The sequence below is a fragment of the Phyllostomus hastatus genome, unplaced genomic scaffold (assembly GCF_019186645.2).
Source record: "Phyllostomus hastatus isolate PE091 unplaced genomic scaffold, TTU_PhHast_1.1 phas_scaffold_585, whole genome shotgun sequence".
Lineage (NCBI taxonomy): Eukaryota > Metazoa > Chordata > Mammalia > Chiroptera > Phyllostomidae > Phyllostomus > Phyllostomus hastatus.
In genome coordinates this window covers 17114351-17132177 of record NW_025334037.1, presented here as the reverse complement: position 1 = coordinate 17132177, position 17827 = coordinate 17114351, and the positions used below count along the sequence as shown (strand labels likewise).

Genomic DNA, 17827 nt, shown 5'->3' with positions numbered 1-17827 from the left:
GTCAGTAACATATATCTCATTTGTGAAATGATGTAATTTTTATTTTGATCAATATATTTCTACCAAAACAAAAATTATTCCCATAGAATTTGATAACTGTTCAAGGTAGAGCACCTAGTATAGACTTTTTTGCAGCATATGTCTTGTTGAATATGAGCAGGCAGTCTTACAGAATTTAAAAGAAATTATGCTACCCTTTAATTATTTAATAATTCCCACAAAACAATTTTGAGGGTCTTTTTTATTGTTGTTGGTTCTTCCATTTAAAAAGCCTAAGAAAGATCTAATAGCATAACAGCCCCTTTAAAAATAATAATATAGAACGTTTTTGTTGATAGTGTTGCAGGAAACATGGGATATTTGAAAGACTATTGGGTTAAGAGTAAGGGGAATTGATTTTCATCTCAGCCTTGCCATTAGCTAGCTGGAAAACTTCAGCAAAGCACTGCCTTTCTCAGGTTTTTTTCCTCTCTGTTAAACAGGAGAGTTGAATGAAAAACTAAAAGGAAGTTGGGAAAGAATTTGATTCTTGTCAGTATCTGTTGAGTTCATATCATGTACACCAACCAGTCTTAGATATTCTACAGGATATATATATATATTTTTAAGGGCAAGATGTACCTTGCTCTCAGGAGACTCCTGATCTGTTGGGAAGAGAGTTTGCTTACTGAAACAGTCAGAAAGGGCAGCTTTAATTGTACAGACGTGGAAATGATCGAAGGATCACTTGATCTATAACCAGGAAAGAGACACAACTTCATGAAGGGTAGCTGTCAGGAAAGGCCGCATGGAGAGGTGAGAAAATAAGAAATAAAAAATAGATAGAAAGCAAGAAGATAAAGAAGGAAGCACATTCCCACAGCTTTTATATATTTTGTTACTGCTTTAAGTAACCGGGACAATGGGGTGGGACTCCTGGGGAGAGGGGGTCCTCACAGGTGATTGGGGGGAAAGCAGGGTATTCACAGACCTGGAAATGCACCTCCGACCTGCTCTCCTGCCCTTTGCTCTCAGGGCATCCCAGGTGGTATAGAAATACAGTCTCGGGGGCCAGTACCAACTGATGCCCCTCCTCCGCCCCAGTCTGAGAAAGCAAAGAGAGAGAGAAGACTCTGCTTTTCTGGACTCTGTAAATCTGAGCAGGCCACGTGATTGCCCATCCTAGCTCCAGGTGTGAGATGCAGAGGATTCGATTCATCGGGCCTTTGCCTGCCCGGAACAGAGAAGTCCGAGACTGCTTGCTCAGCGTCTCAGCCTGTCTGCTCACATTGTAGATCGAATATCTTCTTATTCTCTCATGATGGCCTCTCAGATGGTCATATGAGGTAGTGAAAGACGCAAAGAGATTTAGGTTTCAGTTTTAGCTGTCTTACTAGTTATATGACCTTGGGCAAAGAACTTTATCTCCAGGCTCAGTTTCCTCATCAGTAAAATGGGCCTCACAGAAATGAGGATTTGCTGACAGAGTAGACATGAAATGCTTGCAGTGCTTGGTCCATTTTACACCGTTGATGATTTTTATGTGAGGGCGCTTTAGAGGCATCACGCATTTAATCCGTAAAATATCCCTATTAGTTCAGTGCTACTACATCTGTCTTTTACTAAAGGGGAAAATGAGGCTCAGAGAAGTTTAGTGACTTCTCCAAGGTCATGCAGCCAGTGCGTGACAGGGCTAGGATTTGAACCCAATCTGACTCCAGAGTCCACGTTTCTTATCAAGCACTTAAGAGCCATTTTTCCCCTCATCTCCTCCCATTTATATTGGCTGACATGTGAACTAGTTAGAGAAATACAGAGAAACAGCTTATTCCCAAACTCTTCAACCCACCTACATGAGCCAATCAAATCCAGCACTATTAAAACTAGGATTTGAGAATAGGAAGGAAAAAAGATTCATCAACCACTTTCTAGTGCCCCCAAACAGGATGCACGCATAGTCCAAACATTCTTCTGGGAAAATTTGAGGGGGAGCAGAGCTGATGATGTCACTTTTCTTAGGTCAGGCTGGAACTGCTTGAACCTGAAAGATACTGATTTGGGGAAAGTAGAAGGAATGAAATTGGGTCTTTGGTTGATGCTCAAGGGAATCAGGCCAATCTTGTGACTGGGGCTCCATCGTCTCACAGACCTTCCTACTCCCATCCCGCCAACCCCTGCAGATGTGAAACTCAGCCCAGTCCTCCTCGGTTCACCAGCTTCCAGACTTGTGACATGAGAAGCAGAAAGTTAGTTCCGACTGGCTTATTTCCTTCTAAGATCTCTCACAGAAATGGAGGCCTAATTATCTGCCTGATTGCCTTTTCCCACCTAAGGAAATAAAATTGAGAAGTATTCTTTGTACAGCCAGGTCATCCTGATGAGCCTAACATCCCTTCTAATTCATTTGCTACAGACAGTACATTCTAATATAAAATATATTTAGCAAGAACCTTTCACTTCCTTCCTCCAATGGCAGGGTCATCACGACAGCATTCTTTAGAAACGCCCCATCACTCTCCTTCAGCTCTACCTCCTCTCCCCCAGCGTTCTACCTCTTTTCCTCTAGCCTAAGCTGGCCATATAGATTCCAGCCTCTGCCACCTGCCGTCCATCCATCTTTCACCTTTGTGACAGGTGACTTTCTAAAAAGCAGATCTGATAACACCACACTCTGCTCCGATACCTTCAACGACTTCCTGCTGTTTATGGGATAAAAAGGCCAAGGTCATTAATTTGGCTACCTAAATGCTTTCCATCAGTTCCTGTTTTCCAACTTCATCTGGCTCCTCTTATGGTCCATACGCTCAGCTCCAGCCATAAAAAACTTCTCTAGGTCCTAACCCTTCTTGATGAATGCCTATTCATTCGTCAAAGCCCAGTCCAAATGCTGCTTCTGTAGACAAGGCTCCCCTGGAGGAATTCATTATTTTTCCTCTGTCTTCTCACAGGATCCTGGCCAGGTGCCCATAACAGCGCCCACTACTCCATGTTATACTTCAGTTGCTGACCTGTCTCTCCCTGTGACTAGGGAGGGGTCTCCTCAGGAAACAGGGAAACTGATCATTCATCTTGATATCCACAGGGCTGGCCCAGTGCTTGTCTGGGGGGAAAAAAATCTCTGTTAAATGTTTAACCAAGCAAAAAATCCTTATTTCAGAGGATGTTAAAAGGCTATACAAATCACTTCTGGAGAAGGGAGATGAGGAACTGGTTGGTAATGAGTGTGACTTTTGAGGCTTTGGAGAAAGGGTAGAACTTCTAAGGAGGCTGTTTTAGGTAAATGGGAGAACAAGAAAAGGGAAAATGTGGGCATATTGAGACTTAAGAAGTCAGAAGTGACAGGTCCACCTGTTTAATGATCATTTATAGCACTACACTAAGCACTTGTTAAAAATTAGCTAGCTGTCCTCACAACAACCCTGGAAAGTAAGTAATTTTGATCCAGACAGTTTAAGTGATGCCCACGTCCCACAGCTTGGAAGGTGGGGAGAAGACTCAAAAGGGGTCTGACGGGCTCCAGAGCCCCGCCCTTGACATGCAGGGCCCTGTGAAGGAGTTGTCAGTAACGATCCAGGCCCCTGATTTCTTTTATTCTCCCTTCTCTGCCGGAAGCTGTCCGTACGCAAGGTCAATTTCTGTGTCTTCTATTACAGGTGTACTGAGATTTTAAATTTACCTTCTGCAGCTCGGAGACTGTTCAATGAAAAGGGGAAGGAAATCTTTACCCTAAAAGACCTTCAAAGAGATGAACTGGTAAAGACATGAATGAGAAACTAGAAACATTAATATATGAATAACATTTAAAATGTTTTAAAATATAAGGCTTCAAACATTTACCCTTTTTCCTCTTATTTTTTCTCTTAGAATTATCCTAACTCAGCCACCATCAGAGAGTGATACTAGTAGCTAACTGTTGAGAGCTCACTGTTGAGAGCTCACTGTGTCAGGTGTGACTTTCAGAGCCACATATGAATCAACCCATTTAATGCTCGTCACAACCCTATGCAATGGAGGCTGTCGTTCTGTAAATGAAGGAGGAAGTTGGAGAAGACCAAATTGTTAACCACTTGTGATTTCTGTCCCACTTTAAAAGCAGTAGATGCTCTTTTCTTTTCAGGGCCTTCAAAAATGTAGTAGCTTAATAATCTACTACTTAATGATTATGTCACCTTTTCAGACAAAAAAATTATATCTAAATTCTCACACACTCTATTTGGGTAGCTGGAGAAGGCTGAGAAGGATGTTAGCAGCCCAGCCTTTTCCCCCATTTATGAATTCAGGTGTCATATTTGAAAAGAAAACCTGCCTTGACTGATGCTTGAAATTCTTTGCGACCCAAATCTGGCCTGCTGCCTGTTTTTAAATAAAGTTTTATTGGAACACAGTTATGCCCATTCATTTACATGCTGTCTGTGACTGCATTTTCTCTACAACGGCAGAGATTCAGTAGACACCATACGGTCTGCAAATATGAACTATCTGAACTTTTACAGCAAAAGTTTGACAGCCAGTGGTATAAATGAATTTATAGCGCATGCACCAAAATGTTAATGTGGATATTTCTAGATACCGAGGTTATGGGTAATACTTTCTCTTCTTTTTGCTTATATGTATTTCACAAATGTCCTTAAATAAATACATTATTCTTTAAAGGAAGAAAGAGTCAGTAAGAGAAAAAAGGAACTCAGTGCTACCTTTTGTGAGGCCTCTCGCTGGTCTTTACACATATGCTTTGCATGAGGACTCAGGAAAAACTTCCCCCAATTTTTTTAAGATTTTATTTATTTATTTTTAGAGAGGGAAGGGAGGGAGAAAGAGAGAAAGAGAGAAACATCAATGTGCGGTTGCTGGGGGCTGTGGCCTGCAACCCAGGCATGTGCCCTGACTGGGAATCGAACCTGCGATGCCTTGGTTCGCAGCCCGCGCTCAATCCACTGAGCTACACCAGCCAGGGCCCAAATTTTCTTTTTGAACAACAGATTCCTTTTTTCTCTTATGGACATAATCACCTAACTGTTCATGTCTTTAACTTCAGGTGGGCTGTTCAAAGCAGTGACAGGTTCATGTCTAGCAAAAATACAGGATCTTATAAGTCACTCCTAGCTCCCTCTGATCCTCCTGCACTCATGCTTCTTTGCTCTGGTGGCTTCATCCACTTGTCTTTAAATGGATCTACTTTAAATTCTTTCTGAACTAACACAGGTGACGAGCACTGCATCAAATTATATACATGGCATTAGAATTCCAAACAAGATCTGCCAGCCTACAAGCACCATAGACTCTGCTGTGTTACACTGCCTCTGATACCGGTCATTGATAGTTCTGTCCGAGACCCTCACAGGGTCTTCACATTCAGAGCCTGAACTGAGTTCTGACAATATGGTGGCAGCTTGGTTTCTGTTCAGTCCTAGTTTTGCAAACCCCTGTTTTACACCTACCTACCCTTCCACTCTTCTCTCCCGCTTCCCTCCCTCCTTCCTTTCTTCCTCCCTTCCTTCTTTTTCTCCTTCCTTTAAAAATTATTTTAAAACACTTTTTATTTCAAAGTAATTATAGATTTACAAAGATTGCAAAGATAGTATGGAGAAGTACTTTTTTCACACAAAACTCTTGAGATCCATGAAATTTGTTGCATTTATCAATAGTTTGTGTCTTTTTAATCCATGCATTAATCCACTATTAATCCATGGTGCCACAGTTTAATGGTCACCTCCTGCAGGAAGTTTTGACTGTTTTCAGCCTTGGCTATTCCAACTGATGCTGCTGTGACCCATCGCAGATGGGGTCAAAGGCTCATTGCTTTGACAGGTGTATGTTTCACGTGGAGAGCAGTGGATCAACCCTGACGTGTCTGTTGCTCATCAAAAGAAGCAAATTTTCCTGAGGAACTTAGCATCAGATATTTCTAAAATCCAAACTTTCTGCAGTACACGTAAGATTGAGGGTAAGCACTGTAATTATTTACCTTAGTATATATGGCCAAAATAAAACACCTGATGATACTGCTTTAAAAAAAAAACCTGTTTGCTTAAACAGGTCGTGTTTCATTCCTGCCTAGTGCTATTTAGCTCTTTAGACTAGTTTTTTTTTTTTAATTTAACAGAGCTGCATATTTTAATTCACACTGCCTTTTGGTTGTGCAAAGAAAACATAATTTATTTTGCATTTAACAAACTGGTTCTTCTTCGTGCAGCCCATGCACAACCATCAAGGAAACACAAATGTTCACTTAGGTTTAAATTTTGTCCCATAGGTTAATTTAAATAGGCCCCTTGTGGGGGTGGGGGGGGGCATGGTGAGTGCTCTTAGACTTGCCAGTTTCCAGTCCCACTTCAGTTCCTCTCTAGGACAGAAGGAAGGCACTTGGGGTGCGGACCCTCTTGCTTCTGGGCCCTGCTGCTGAAGTCCGTGGCTGGGCAGGCGATGTGTTCCATTCTTGCAGCTCCGACAATGCTTTGGGTGGGTGCTGCTCCCTGCCCGCCCCAACCTCTCCTCTGGCCCTCCTGGCCCTCTGAAGCCTGGTTGCTGCTGGGTAGCCATCTCTGTAAGTGTTTGCTACAGGACCCCTTGACCTTTGTTTGGCAACCTGTCCTGGGAAGCGTCCCTTCATGGCCCTGAGCAAACCCTGGGTCATGGCTGCTCCTCCCAGAAACCACTTCCAGGTTCAGACTTTAGTGGCCCGGTGAAGAGTGATTGAGAGGCGACTTGTGACTGTGTCCTGAAAATCAGCAGTGTCCCCAGTGTTTCCTTCGGGGCAGCTAAGATACCTGAAGTGAAGTGCGGAGGTGGAATCAAGATACCTGTACGGCGTCACTGCCTTCCTCTGTCTCCTGCCTCAAATCCGCTCAGACCCAGAAATAGCAGGTTTTCTCCAGGTCAACCTGGGGAACGGGTTAAACCTTTGATTTGCTAAATGGGAGCTAAAGGTATCTGTAAAAATCGCAGATTATGCCGGTTCCACCCTGACTTGCACAGCCATTGTCTTGTGCTCTGCTTGAAAGTCAGAACTATCTTTGTACCTTTGCTTTCTTTTTGTAACAGGTCTCATCTCCTCATGGTCTTCCTCTTTTCCCTAAGGCTGCCTCAGGCACCAGGACAAAGATTCTATACATAGAACGGCAAAAAAGGGAAAACTATTAATACAGTTCATAACATTACCCTGTTACATAGATTGAACACTGGACAGCTTTGCATGTGTCTTTCAAAGCACTGGGGACTGTCACTGAGGAGTTCGGGACATGTTAGAGAATGATTTAGAGACATATGTCTAAATAATGTAGCCCATTTAAATAGTTAGAATTTACAATTACTTCCTTATTATTGGAAAAACTTGGTGTTAGTATTTTTGACTAAATGTCTTGAGAGGAAAGAATCTATGAACTTAAGTGAAATCCAACATATTCATTTTAAAAGCAACTATCAGTTCCTCTTAGGCTGTGCTCTTATTCCAAATAGCTGGAAATGTTCTGCATTTTTATTTTAGCATGCATTTTCAAATTCCTTGCTCTCTGCAATTCTAACTAAGCTGCTCTTGCAATTTGTGCATTTCCGCTCAGCTCTTGTTTTAGAAGTCCAAAGTGACATTGTGTCTGGAGCCAAGCTTGCTGTGTGTAGACCTGTAGCAACTTTTGAAGAAGGGAAGCAAATTATAGAACCAGAGGAAAAGCAAACGCAAAAAAATGCTTTCACAATGGAAAGTGCTTCCAGCGAAATTCTGTAAGTAATCAGTGTGGCCAGAAAAGCTACCTGCCTCGTATTTAAACTCAGCTCATTAGCTTGATTAACGGCACAGAGCCCATGCAGGGAAGCCACGCCAAGTCTGTGAAACTGGTGTCAGGTGAAGGGCTGGTATTTAATTAGTTTCCTGGAAAAAGGACAGAGCTGGAGCTTCAGGGTTCAACCATCACAATGGTCTACTTTCAGGGACTTTGTTATGATGTTTCTATTTTTTGAAGACCAGACTCTTAGAATTGTGGACATTAACTTGAAGAATCCGTCATGTTTTGCTTCCATAAATGTGAACTTGAGAAACACTTCTTCCCTCATGTACTTTCAAGTTGGGGACATGGTAATGTGGAGCTATCATCCTGGATCTATGGAACAGCTGCCTGATTGGTCTTGACCTCCATAATCTCATTCTTCCAGCTCACCTGAAGTTCTGTCTATGGAAAATGATCTTTCTAGAACACAGTCCTTTCTGTACAGTTCTTTAATGGATACCTCTGCAGACAAAAAAATTTAGCCTGGATTCCCGGGCCTCTCTGACCCTGGTCCAGGCCTGGAGTTGACCCTCATTTGACCCCTCGGGCCTGTCTCCAGTCTACATTTAATTTTCCTGCCTCTTGAGCTCCACCCACCACCTCAGCAGCTACAAGCTGTCCCCGGAATGTGGCATGCTCCCTTTAGGCTCGACTGCAGGCCTCTGAGCCACGAACTCTTTTCTCTCCACCTGGAGTACCTTTGTTTGCCTGTCCTCATCCGTGGAATCATTTCCCACGGTTGAAATCAATCATGGCAGTGACTGCGGGTAGCAGTGTCCTGCCCCCACCCCCTTGCCATGCAAACAACCGCCAACCTCGGACTTCCTTGAGGGCACAAACTCTGCCACACATCTTCTGAGAAGAGCAGCATAATTGTCTTTAACCATTATTCATTGGATAAATAAATGGTTGCGTTTTCAAATTATAAAACCCCAAGTAGCTGATGAATTACTATCACAATAACAGTGAAAATTAATTTATATATCATTGTTATAAACTGTTCAAAAGACTCTATTCTTATTTATCTTTAAGGACATCAACTTTTATTTTAGGGATGAAATCCCACATTTTGATGAGTGCTCCCCTGGTCCTGTGTCCCAGTACTGACAGAGGCCCTTTTCAGAGAGAATGATTTGACCTAGATGGTATTTCTCTCAGTGGTTAGGACATTGACCACAAACTTTCCCAACACTCCCTTTCATTCTTCTAAAAAAAAATGTATCATCTAGTCTCTGAGTTATTTTTTTCCAAAACAGAAACTAAGAAAAAATAAAGAACATCTCGGAGAGCAAAGACTCACAGTGTTCTGGTTCATAGGTTCCTTCAAGGCTTGGAGTCCTTGAGGTAAAAACGATTGCGTCCACTCAAAACACGATCCAGGAACCTCCCGCACAGCCCAGGCAGGCCCTGTTGGTGCAGTCTCCCCCTGACTACTCGTGGTAACAGGAGATCACCGTTTCAAAAGGCAGTCCGTGTTAATGTTGAAGTAATTATTTAGAACATCTCCATCCTATGGTTTCATCTGTATCTCTGTGCTATGCTTTATTTCTCTTCTACTTAGAAGTCCTTAAAATACTCCAGGCTCACCGTCATTAGCGCACTGGGTTGTCTCTTGTCCAGACCAACTTTCGTTAATTAGTTCTTGGAACCATTTCTGATGACTTGATTCTAGATCATCTTACATTAGAAAGTCACTATAAAGTTGCCCTGGACTTTCCTAGACATGTTTTTTGGGCAGTTTTCATGTATTCGAGAAGTAGGATGATTTCAGAAAGGACACCTGTAAAGCAAGAGACTAGAACATACATCTGGAAGGAACCCTTTGGATAGCTGTGTTCTATGTATGTATGGATGGACTTCTGGTAAAATAAAAAAAGGTAAGAAGCACAATGGAAAAGAAACTCTGGGAGCACCAACCTCTGCTTGGATGCTCTATGGAGGATAAGACTTTCAGAGCATGGCACTTTGGGGTGGGGAGCTTTCTCTTTTCCTCACGGCATTACAGGCAGGCTCTGGCCACACCTTAAGCTTCTTCTCCTACAACCTTTCTCACTTCTCTTCACTTTTTCCTCACTTTTCTTCACTCAGTACATGCATACCTGTCACGCCAGTGTCTCTGTTCCTCAAATGAGACAATCATATTCTGGCTTCAGAGCCCTTCCATTCATTCTTTTCCCTGCCCGGAATGCTCTCCCTCCAGATCCTTACATGGCTGTCTCCTTCCTATTGTCCAGGCCTCAACTCCAACATCATCTCTCCAAAGAGCCTACTGTGGTTCTGTTACTAAAGTAGACCCCACCCCAGCCAATTTGTGTCACAATATTCTGTTTTATACCACTTATGGCACTTACTTTGTTTATTTACTCACTTAATCTCTCTTCTTTCCATTATAATCCATGAACTCTGCTAATTTATCTGTTGTTTATCACTTAGAAATCTGCATCTATCATGTAGTAGATGTTCAATAAATTTTAGTTAAATAAATGAATAACTAACTAATGAATAATAACTTCTATGAATACATGAATAAACAAATGAATGAATCAAGCAAGATGGGTTTTTACATGGCTGCTTGAAAATCGACTATACTCCATTTGTCTGAAAACCCAAGAGCACATGAATAAATTCCAAGTTAGAAAATGAAACATCTGGATTTGGAGGAAGAATATTGTTTATATTATATTAAAACTAAAAATGACTTTGTCCCCCTTCTCTTTTCCTCCAAGAAATGGACTTTATGGGAAAGCTGTTTTTTTGTTGTTTAATTTTCAACACAAGATGGCACTGTTGTTTTTTTTAAACAGTTGCTGAGATTTTCCATTTGAGAAGCTGCTTGTGCTGAAGTTCTGAATAAGGCCTTGGTTACCCACCAATTTCATATCCACATGTAATACTTTTGTTACACTGGAAAAGTGTATGGTGCTCTGCTGACACTGGGACCGTCCCTGAAGATTTTAGTGATTGGGTATTGCTTACAGTTACCTCAAGTTACTGCCAGCCCTCGCTGATCACAGTCTGCCCCCAGAGAACTTGATTCAGACACATGCATTTTTAGAGCATTGAAATATGCCTGCTGCTTTGCCTGTGTATTTATCCTGAGTTCAGCCGAGTAGCTGTCCTATCATGTCATGATCCCACAGAAGGCAAAAGTGCCCTAAATGGTGGCCTGGAACTTGATGCTCGTACACAGATCTGTGTGGTAACTATGGTCCCGTGCACATTTTCGTCTTAATAAGCCAGAAGGCTGGTGCAGTTGTTCAAATGCTGACCATTTACTGAAAGTGTTTTAGTGCATTATTCTCTATCAAAAGCTGGCACCTATGTGCCAATGTTATTTGAGTCTCCATAGGTTTCTCTATTGAGAGGAAAAGTCAAGTTAGTTAAGATTCCTTTACCAGTATCTAGTGAATAAACTTTGTGAAACCCAGCAATCTAGGCTGCACTGGTCCAGACGGAAGTAGGATGCACTGGTGGGATAGGTACAAGGAGTTTTGTTACATGTTCATTACAAATTTCTTCAACTACTAAGTAGTCTTAATCTTACAATTTTGGAAATATAATATGAGGCCCCATTGTTTTTCTGAGTGATTCTAACAAAGATGAATGCTGTTTATTATGTAATTGAGGGCTTTTTACTTGTGATTTTATATTAAAAGATCTAAATTATGTATTAGTAGGATGTGGATTTGCAGTGTTAGGCGTCATTACGGAAATCTGATTTACAGACATGCCAACGTCCTTCAGAGAAAACTCTGTGAGCAAAAATCAGAGCCCTTTTGCTTTGTTTTTGTTTCTGAACCTTGACAGAGACTCACACGCGAGAGCCCATCTCCGAATGAAGGCTTGTCATGCACGCCCCAGGTATGCCTGGCAGGAAACTCCTCCTGGCCTTGATGAAGGTGACAGTTCTCCAAAGAAAATGGAGGAAAAGCCCTTTGAAAACGTGGATCCACAGAAGAAATCCAGGTAAAAAGGTTCAGCGAATTCCATTTAGAGATTTCTAGCTGGTCTAAGAATTCCTCACTTTGGGTTTGTATTACTGTTCACGGCTACTTACATCCACATGTGTATTTATGCCTTTCTTGTGTTTTTGACTGAAGTATTTGCAAGTACTGATGGGAAAGTTCTTCTCACCTTAGCTATGTAATGTAATTTCTTGTTCACTGGTGTATCTTTTCTTTTTTTTTTCTTTTTTAAATATATTTTATTTGATTATGCTATTACAGTTGTCCTATTCCCTCCTTTACTCCCCTCCACCCTGCACACCCCCTCCTACCCACATCCCCCCCTTTAGTTCATGTCCATGTGTCATACTTATAAGTTCTTTAGCTTCTACATTTCTCATACTATTCTTACCCTCCCCCTATCTATTTTCAACCTACTATGCTACTTGTTCTCTGTACCTTTTCCCCCTCTCTCCTCCTCCCACTCCCCTGTTGCTAACCCTCCATGTGATCTCCATTTTTGTGGTTCTGTTCCTGTTCTAGTTGTTTGCTTAGTTTCTTTTGGTTTTGTTTTAGGTGTGGTTGTTAATAATTGTAAGTTTCCTGTCCTTTTACTATACATGTTTTTTCTTTATCTTCTTTTCTTAGATAAGTCCCTTTAACATTTCATAAAATAAAGGCTTGGTGATGATGAACTCCTTTAACTTGACCCTATCTGAGAAGCACTTTATCTGCCCTTCCATTCTAAATGAAAGCTTTGCTGGATAGAGTAATCTGAGATATAGGTCCTTATCTTTCATGACTTGGAATACTTCTTTCCAGCCCCTTCTTGCCTGTAAGGTCTCTTTTGAGAAATCAGCTGACAGTCTGATGGGAACTCCTTTGTAGGTTACTGTCCCCTTATCTCTTGCTGCTTCTAGGATTCTCTCCTTCATTTTTACCTTGGCTAATGTAATTATGATGTGCCTTGGTGTGTTTCTTCTTGGGACCAACTTCTTTGGGACTCTCTGAGCTTCCTGGACTTCCTGGAAGTTTATTTCCTTTGCCAGAATGGGGAAGTTCTCCTTTATTACTTGTTCAAATACATTTTCAATCTGTTGCTCTACCTCTTTCCCTTCTGGTACCCCTATAATTCGGATGTTGGAATGTTTAAAGATGTCCTGGAGGTTCCTAAGCTTCTCCTCATTTTTTTGAATTCTTACTTCTCCATTCTTCTAACTTCTCCTTACTTTCCTGTTTGGTTGTTTGTTTATTCCTTCTGGTCCACTCTATTGTTTTGAGTCCCAGTTTCCTTCCCATCACTATTGGTTCCCTGTGCACTTTCCTTCATTTCTTTTATGGTAACCTGCATTTGTTCATCTAATTTGTGACCAAAATCAACCGATTCTGTGAGCTTCCTGATCACCAGTATTTTGAACTGTGCATCTGATAGGTTGACTATCTCTCAGTTGCTTAAAAGGATGAGTTCTGGGGAATTGATTTGTTCTTCTGTTTGAGCCATCTCTCTCTTTTTTTGGGGGGGGGGGTGTCTGGTCACTCCTGTTACAGTGAGGGGCAGAGCCTTAGGTGTTCACCAGGGCTGGGCACCCCAGTTGTTAGATTGTTACGGTGTATGTGGGGGCGGGGTTGAGAGGGAACAAGGCAGTTGCTCTGTACTCCCTGGGACCTCAGTCCTTTCTCTGGGATCCTGGTTTGCACACTCTGCCCTGCTCCACAATCGCCGCCTCACTGGGTCTGCCAGCTGCCGCTTGCATACTCAGGGTCCACCTGCTGCGATCTTGCGCACCCCAGATGCCTTATGCACCCAACTCTCACTGTTCTCCGCGCCACGACCCACGCCTGGCTGCTTGTCTCCGCCCTTCCTACCAGTCTGGATGAATGGGTCTATTTCAACTTCTTGGCTGTCCGACTTCCATTCAGATAAATTTTCTGTCAGTTCTGGGTGTTATTCTACCTCTAAATTGCTGTTGTTCCAATCTTGGTTGTGCATGGAGGTACGGTGCATCCACCTATGCCTCCATCTTGGCCGGCCTCGGGACCAAGGAATTCTTATAACTGCGGAGGTACCCGTAAGGAGCAAGGGGTCCCAGCCCCACATCAGATCATTCATCCTAGGGTTCCAGTGCTGGGAAGAGAAGTCCCCATAACTCCTGGCTCATCACCTCCCCCGTCTGCAATCCTATCTTTTCTTTTAAAGCTCATCTGCCTTTGTCTCCTGAGAACTTAGCACAGAGTTTATATATTTGTTGAATAAATGTGTAAATGAACTTATGAGTAAACTTATAATATGCCCTGATGTCTTTAAGAAATTAGTAAAATGCAATTTCTTTTTTTTTTCAGATTTTATTTATTTATTTTTAGATAGGAGAATGGAGGGAGAGAAACATCAATGTGTGGTTGTCTCTTGCACGCCCCCTACTGGGGACCTGGCCCACAACCCAGGCATGTGCCCGACTGAGAATTGAACTCGTGAGCCTTTGTTTCTCAGGTCGGGGCTCAGTCTGCTGAGCCACACCAGCCAGGGCCAATTTCTTTTTTTTTTTTTTTTTATTTAATTTTGTTCTAGTCAATGTCCAGTGAAATGACAGGTATCTACAGTGCTTTGTGTTGTTCTATAATCTTTAAACCTTTGCTTAATATTACAGCAGCCTCTGTGTATTACACAGTTTTGACACTTCAACATTTAGCATTAATCTGTTCACATAGTAGGGGCTTAATAGGTGTTTATAAATTAACTTAATTGCCAATGCATTGTGATGTTTAGAATGTTTAATAAGGTTGCTTAATTGCTTAAGATCATTAGTAAGAGATTCCTTTAAATTAACTTTAGTGATTATTTTCTATGATGATATTGAGTTGTTAGAGAAAATTAACAAACTTGGAGAGTAATATTCTATTTGCCAGGGATTATGTAGATAGAGGATAGAAATAATAATGGTTTAAACAGAACTCCTTTATTTTTTCTTAGTTTTGATTTTACAATACATATTCCCTCTTTTCCAACTTCTTTTTTCCCTCTAACTAAATTATCTCTTCAACTGAATGTCTTTTTTCTTTGCTGATGAGTTTCTCATATTCTCTTGGATAAACACCTATTTATGTTACAAAAGAAACTCAGAATTCTACTTTCTATATCAGCTTGGCAGTGCAAACAGCATTCTACTGTCCCAACAATAATGACTCACCATTGTAAGTACATCTGGTTCACGACAGTCTCCCGCTAACAGAACTTGCAATCTCCAGTGCACCAAATGCATGGGACATTTTCTGAACCTAATGGGATTTTTCTCTATCTCAGCCTTTCTCCAAAGCAGAGTAAATTGCACAAGCTTTGCAACCAGCAGTTTGAATACAGAGATGGGCAGATTATGAGCTATGCCTCTTCTCAGCTAGTCTTGGGGGTGCAAGGTCCCAACCTGCGTTCAGGCATGGAAGTGGTTTTAGTGGAGAAAAAAGCCAACGACAGCCTCCAACGCTGGATACACAAGGAAGACAGCAGGTGAACCCATTATATTCTGGGGTTAACATATAAAAAAGTGAATGGGGTCTAAGAGATTTGGCATGGTCTCCATAGAGCAGGCTGGTGTATATATGAGGACTTTGGATTTTCAATCTAACATAGCCGATAATTTTTTTTTGTACTCAAGGAAGAGAAAGAGAATGAGAGCAAATGTAAATGCTCAATAGTCTACACACAAATTATCCACTATTGATTCAGAAAAGAAATGTGAAATCTGACTTCCTGGGTTTATAGTTTTAACCAACCATTGAGGTCAAGAGAAAACTGGATACGCACCTAATTTTATTTGTATGATTTGAAAGGATCTAGTAAGAATTCTAAAAAGTCCTCATTTAAAAAAAATTGCTTTTCCTACCTCAATCTCCTGCCCCTCCCCACGTGCATGCCTTCCCTGCCCTCTTTCCATCAAATAACCAAACCGATAGGGCTTCCACTCACACAGTGAAAACAAATTCTTACCTTTACGCATATATCCACCCAGTCTAATGTGTGGCCCTTGTTTGACTCCAGATCCAAGCCAGCCACTGTCAGATGGTTATTTCTGAGTCAATCAGAGGAAATTTAAAGCAGTCTGCATACCACATATATAAAGGAAGTCTTGTTAATTTAATTGGGTGTAATAATGGTTTGATGGTTATGTTAGAAAAAAAGAAAAATGTGTATCACTTGAATACATATATAGTATTTGTGGAAAAGTTAAGAGGTATCTCAGGTTTGCTTTAAAGTAATCTAGCAAAAGCAAAACAACTTTGAAGTCGGGAAGGGAATGAATGGAACAAGAATTGCAGAATGTTGATCGTTGTTGGGTCCTTGGTGGTTTCTTCCACATTTCTCTCTGTTTTTGTGAATGTTTGAACATTTCCTCAACAAGAAAGAAAATAACTCCTTGGTTTTTAGATTGGTTTGCTGCAGATTCTACCATTAGTGTAATATGGTGGGTCTCCAGGGGCCTCTTCAATCTTTTGAAATGCTGTATAAAATTTGTGTTTGTGTATCTTTGCAATACATTTTTTTTTCTGAAAAGGAGCTGTGATTTTTCATTGGGTTTTCAAAAGGTATGTGATACAAAAGGCTTAGGAATCACTGCCCAGAAAGATTGCATAAGCTTCAGCAGGCGGCAGCAGCGAGCCCAGCGTGGGCAGGAAGGGAGCTAGCCTTCATCTGCTCGCTGTCTGAGATGAGCAAAGCTGCCAGCAAGGAGTACTTGCTGGGCTTGTTTTAGAAAGGGCTGAAAAGCCAACATGTAGACAGACCTGGTGAGTGTGTTCCTTGGCCCCATTCATCCTAGCTAGCTAAGCTGTCTTTGCAGCAAGGAGCTAGGAAGCACGCTTTTGTCCTTGCAAATGACTTGCTATATGGGACCAGAATGCATTCATTCAGCTTTGTTTTAGGCGCTGGCACTTTAGCAAAGAACAAAACTGATAAATATCCCTGCCCCTACAGAGCTAGTGCTACCCCCTCTCTACATTTCTAGATTTGAGCAGTGCATCTCATTGCCTTGGCTTTCTGGATCGTTGTGGAAGTCATGCTTGAGCTCCAGCGGGGATTCACGCAGGGCCGGTGAGCTGGGGTGAATGCACATGGGAAATGAGAAGTGACTCAAAGGCAGGAAAAAGCCAAGCACAGTGAGTTTAACTCTGAAACGCTTGATCATTGGAAGAGAGGGCAATTTCTGGGTCCTCCTGAGTGTCTGTCACTGGTTTTGTTTTTCACCCTGAGGATCGTGGAGGAAGCAGGAGGAAGGGAAGGCTATTTAAATAAAAATGGAAAGAGATGTTTGTCTCCAACTCTGAAACACTGGACTGTAACCAGCACTGCTTTGGAAAAATCTATCCACGTGTAACATGAAGGAGGAGAATGGCCTCTTCCAATGTTCTTCCACTTTCCAAAACTGTCTACAACTTTGCCTTCTTGAGGCCTTCCCACGTCAAGCTGTGGAAGGGAAGGACAGTTGGTGGGAGATGGTGGTATCGATTGTTCCCTAGTCAGAAACTTCAGTCTGCAGAGAAGAGGTGGAGCAGTGAGGGGGGAGGAGGAGTGGGGTGGGATTTGCTCCTAAGTACATGGACCACCACCCAGACACCCGCACAAACACTTTGGTGGAGGGTTTGCAGAAGTCTTGATGATGACTTGTGGGCACGATGCAGAGGAATTTATGTCCTGTGGCAGAAGTGTGTCTGCATAGAGTAATTTTGAGCTTTTGTCCACATTTTCCCATGGCATTTTGCTTTGTTTTCTTTCACGTAATTGGATATGGAAACCCATTTGTCCTGACTGACTGGTGAGGCCTGGGGGATCTTGGGTTGCACTGTGAAGCAGAACCTGCAGTAAATTTGTTTGTGTGGACCACAGTCTTGATCCTCCTTATTTTGCCCAGGTAGTAAGTTTAGGGAGGCAAATGCCTACTCAGAATTTGCATTGGAGTGTAGGCACAGTGGCTCACAGGCAGCACTGAAGTGGCTGTCACTGTGCTGAGAATTGTCTACCTTTAGGCCGGTCATGCAGGCCTTGCTGGGATAACACATCATCCAGGCTGGATGGGCAAGAAGTGACCAAGGGGGCACTGACAGGCAGCAGGAAGTTGCCAAAAACATGCTCACTTGGTTTCCAGCCCCACAGAACAG

General features: G+C 42.1%; 1 protein-coding gene across 2 annotated transcripts in view; it reads left to right on the top strand.

The window, feature by feature from the left end:
• Positions 1–17827, top strand: part of DCDC1 (doublecortin domain containing 1) — a 352665-nt gene that overhangs the window by 296380 nt on the left and 38458 nt on the right. For both annotated transcript variants that reach the window (XM_045825425.1, XM_045825424.1), the window contains 5 exons: positions 3633–3732; positions 5788–5923; positions 7536–7695; positions 11547–11705; positions 14982–15182. In XM_045825425.1, coding sequence (XP_045681381.1) covers positions 3633–3732; positions 5788–5923; positions 7536–7695; positions 11547–11705; positions 14982–15182 — 756 coding nt within the window. The remainder of the gene's footprint in view (positions 1–3632; positions 3733–5787; positions 5924–7535; positions 7696–11546; positions 11706–14981; positions 15183–17827) is intronic.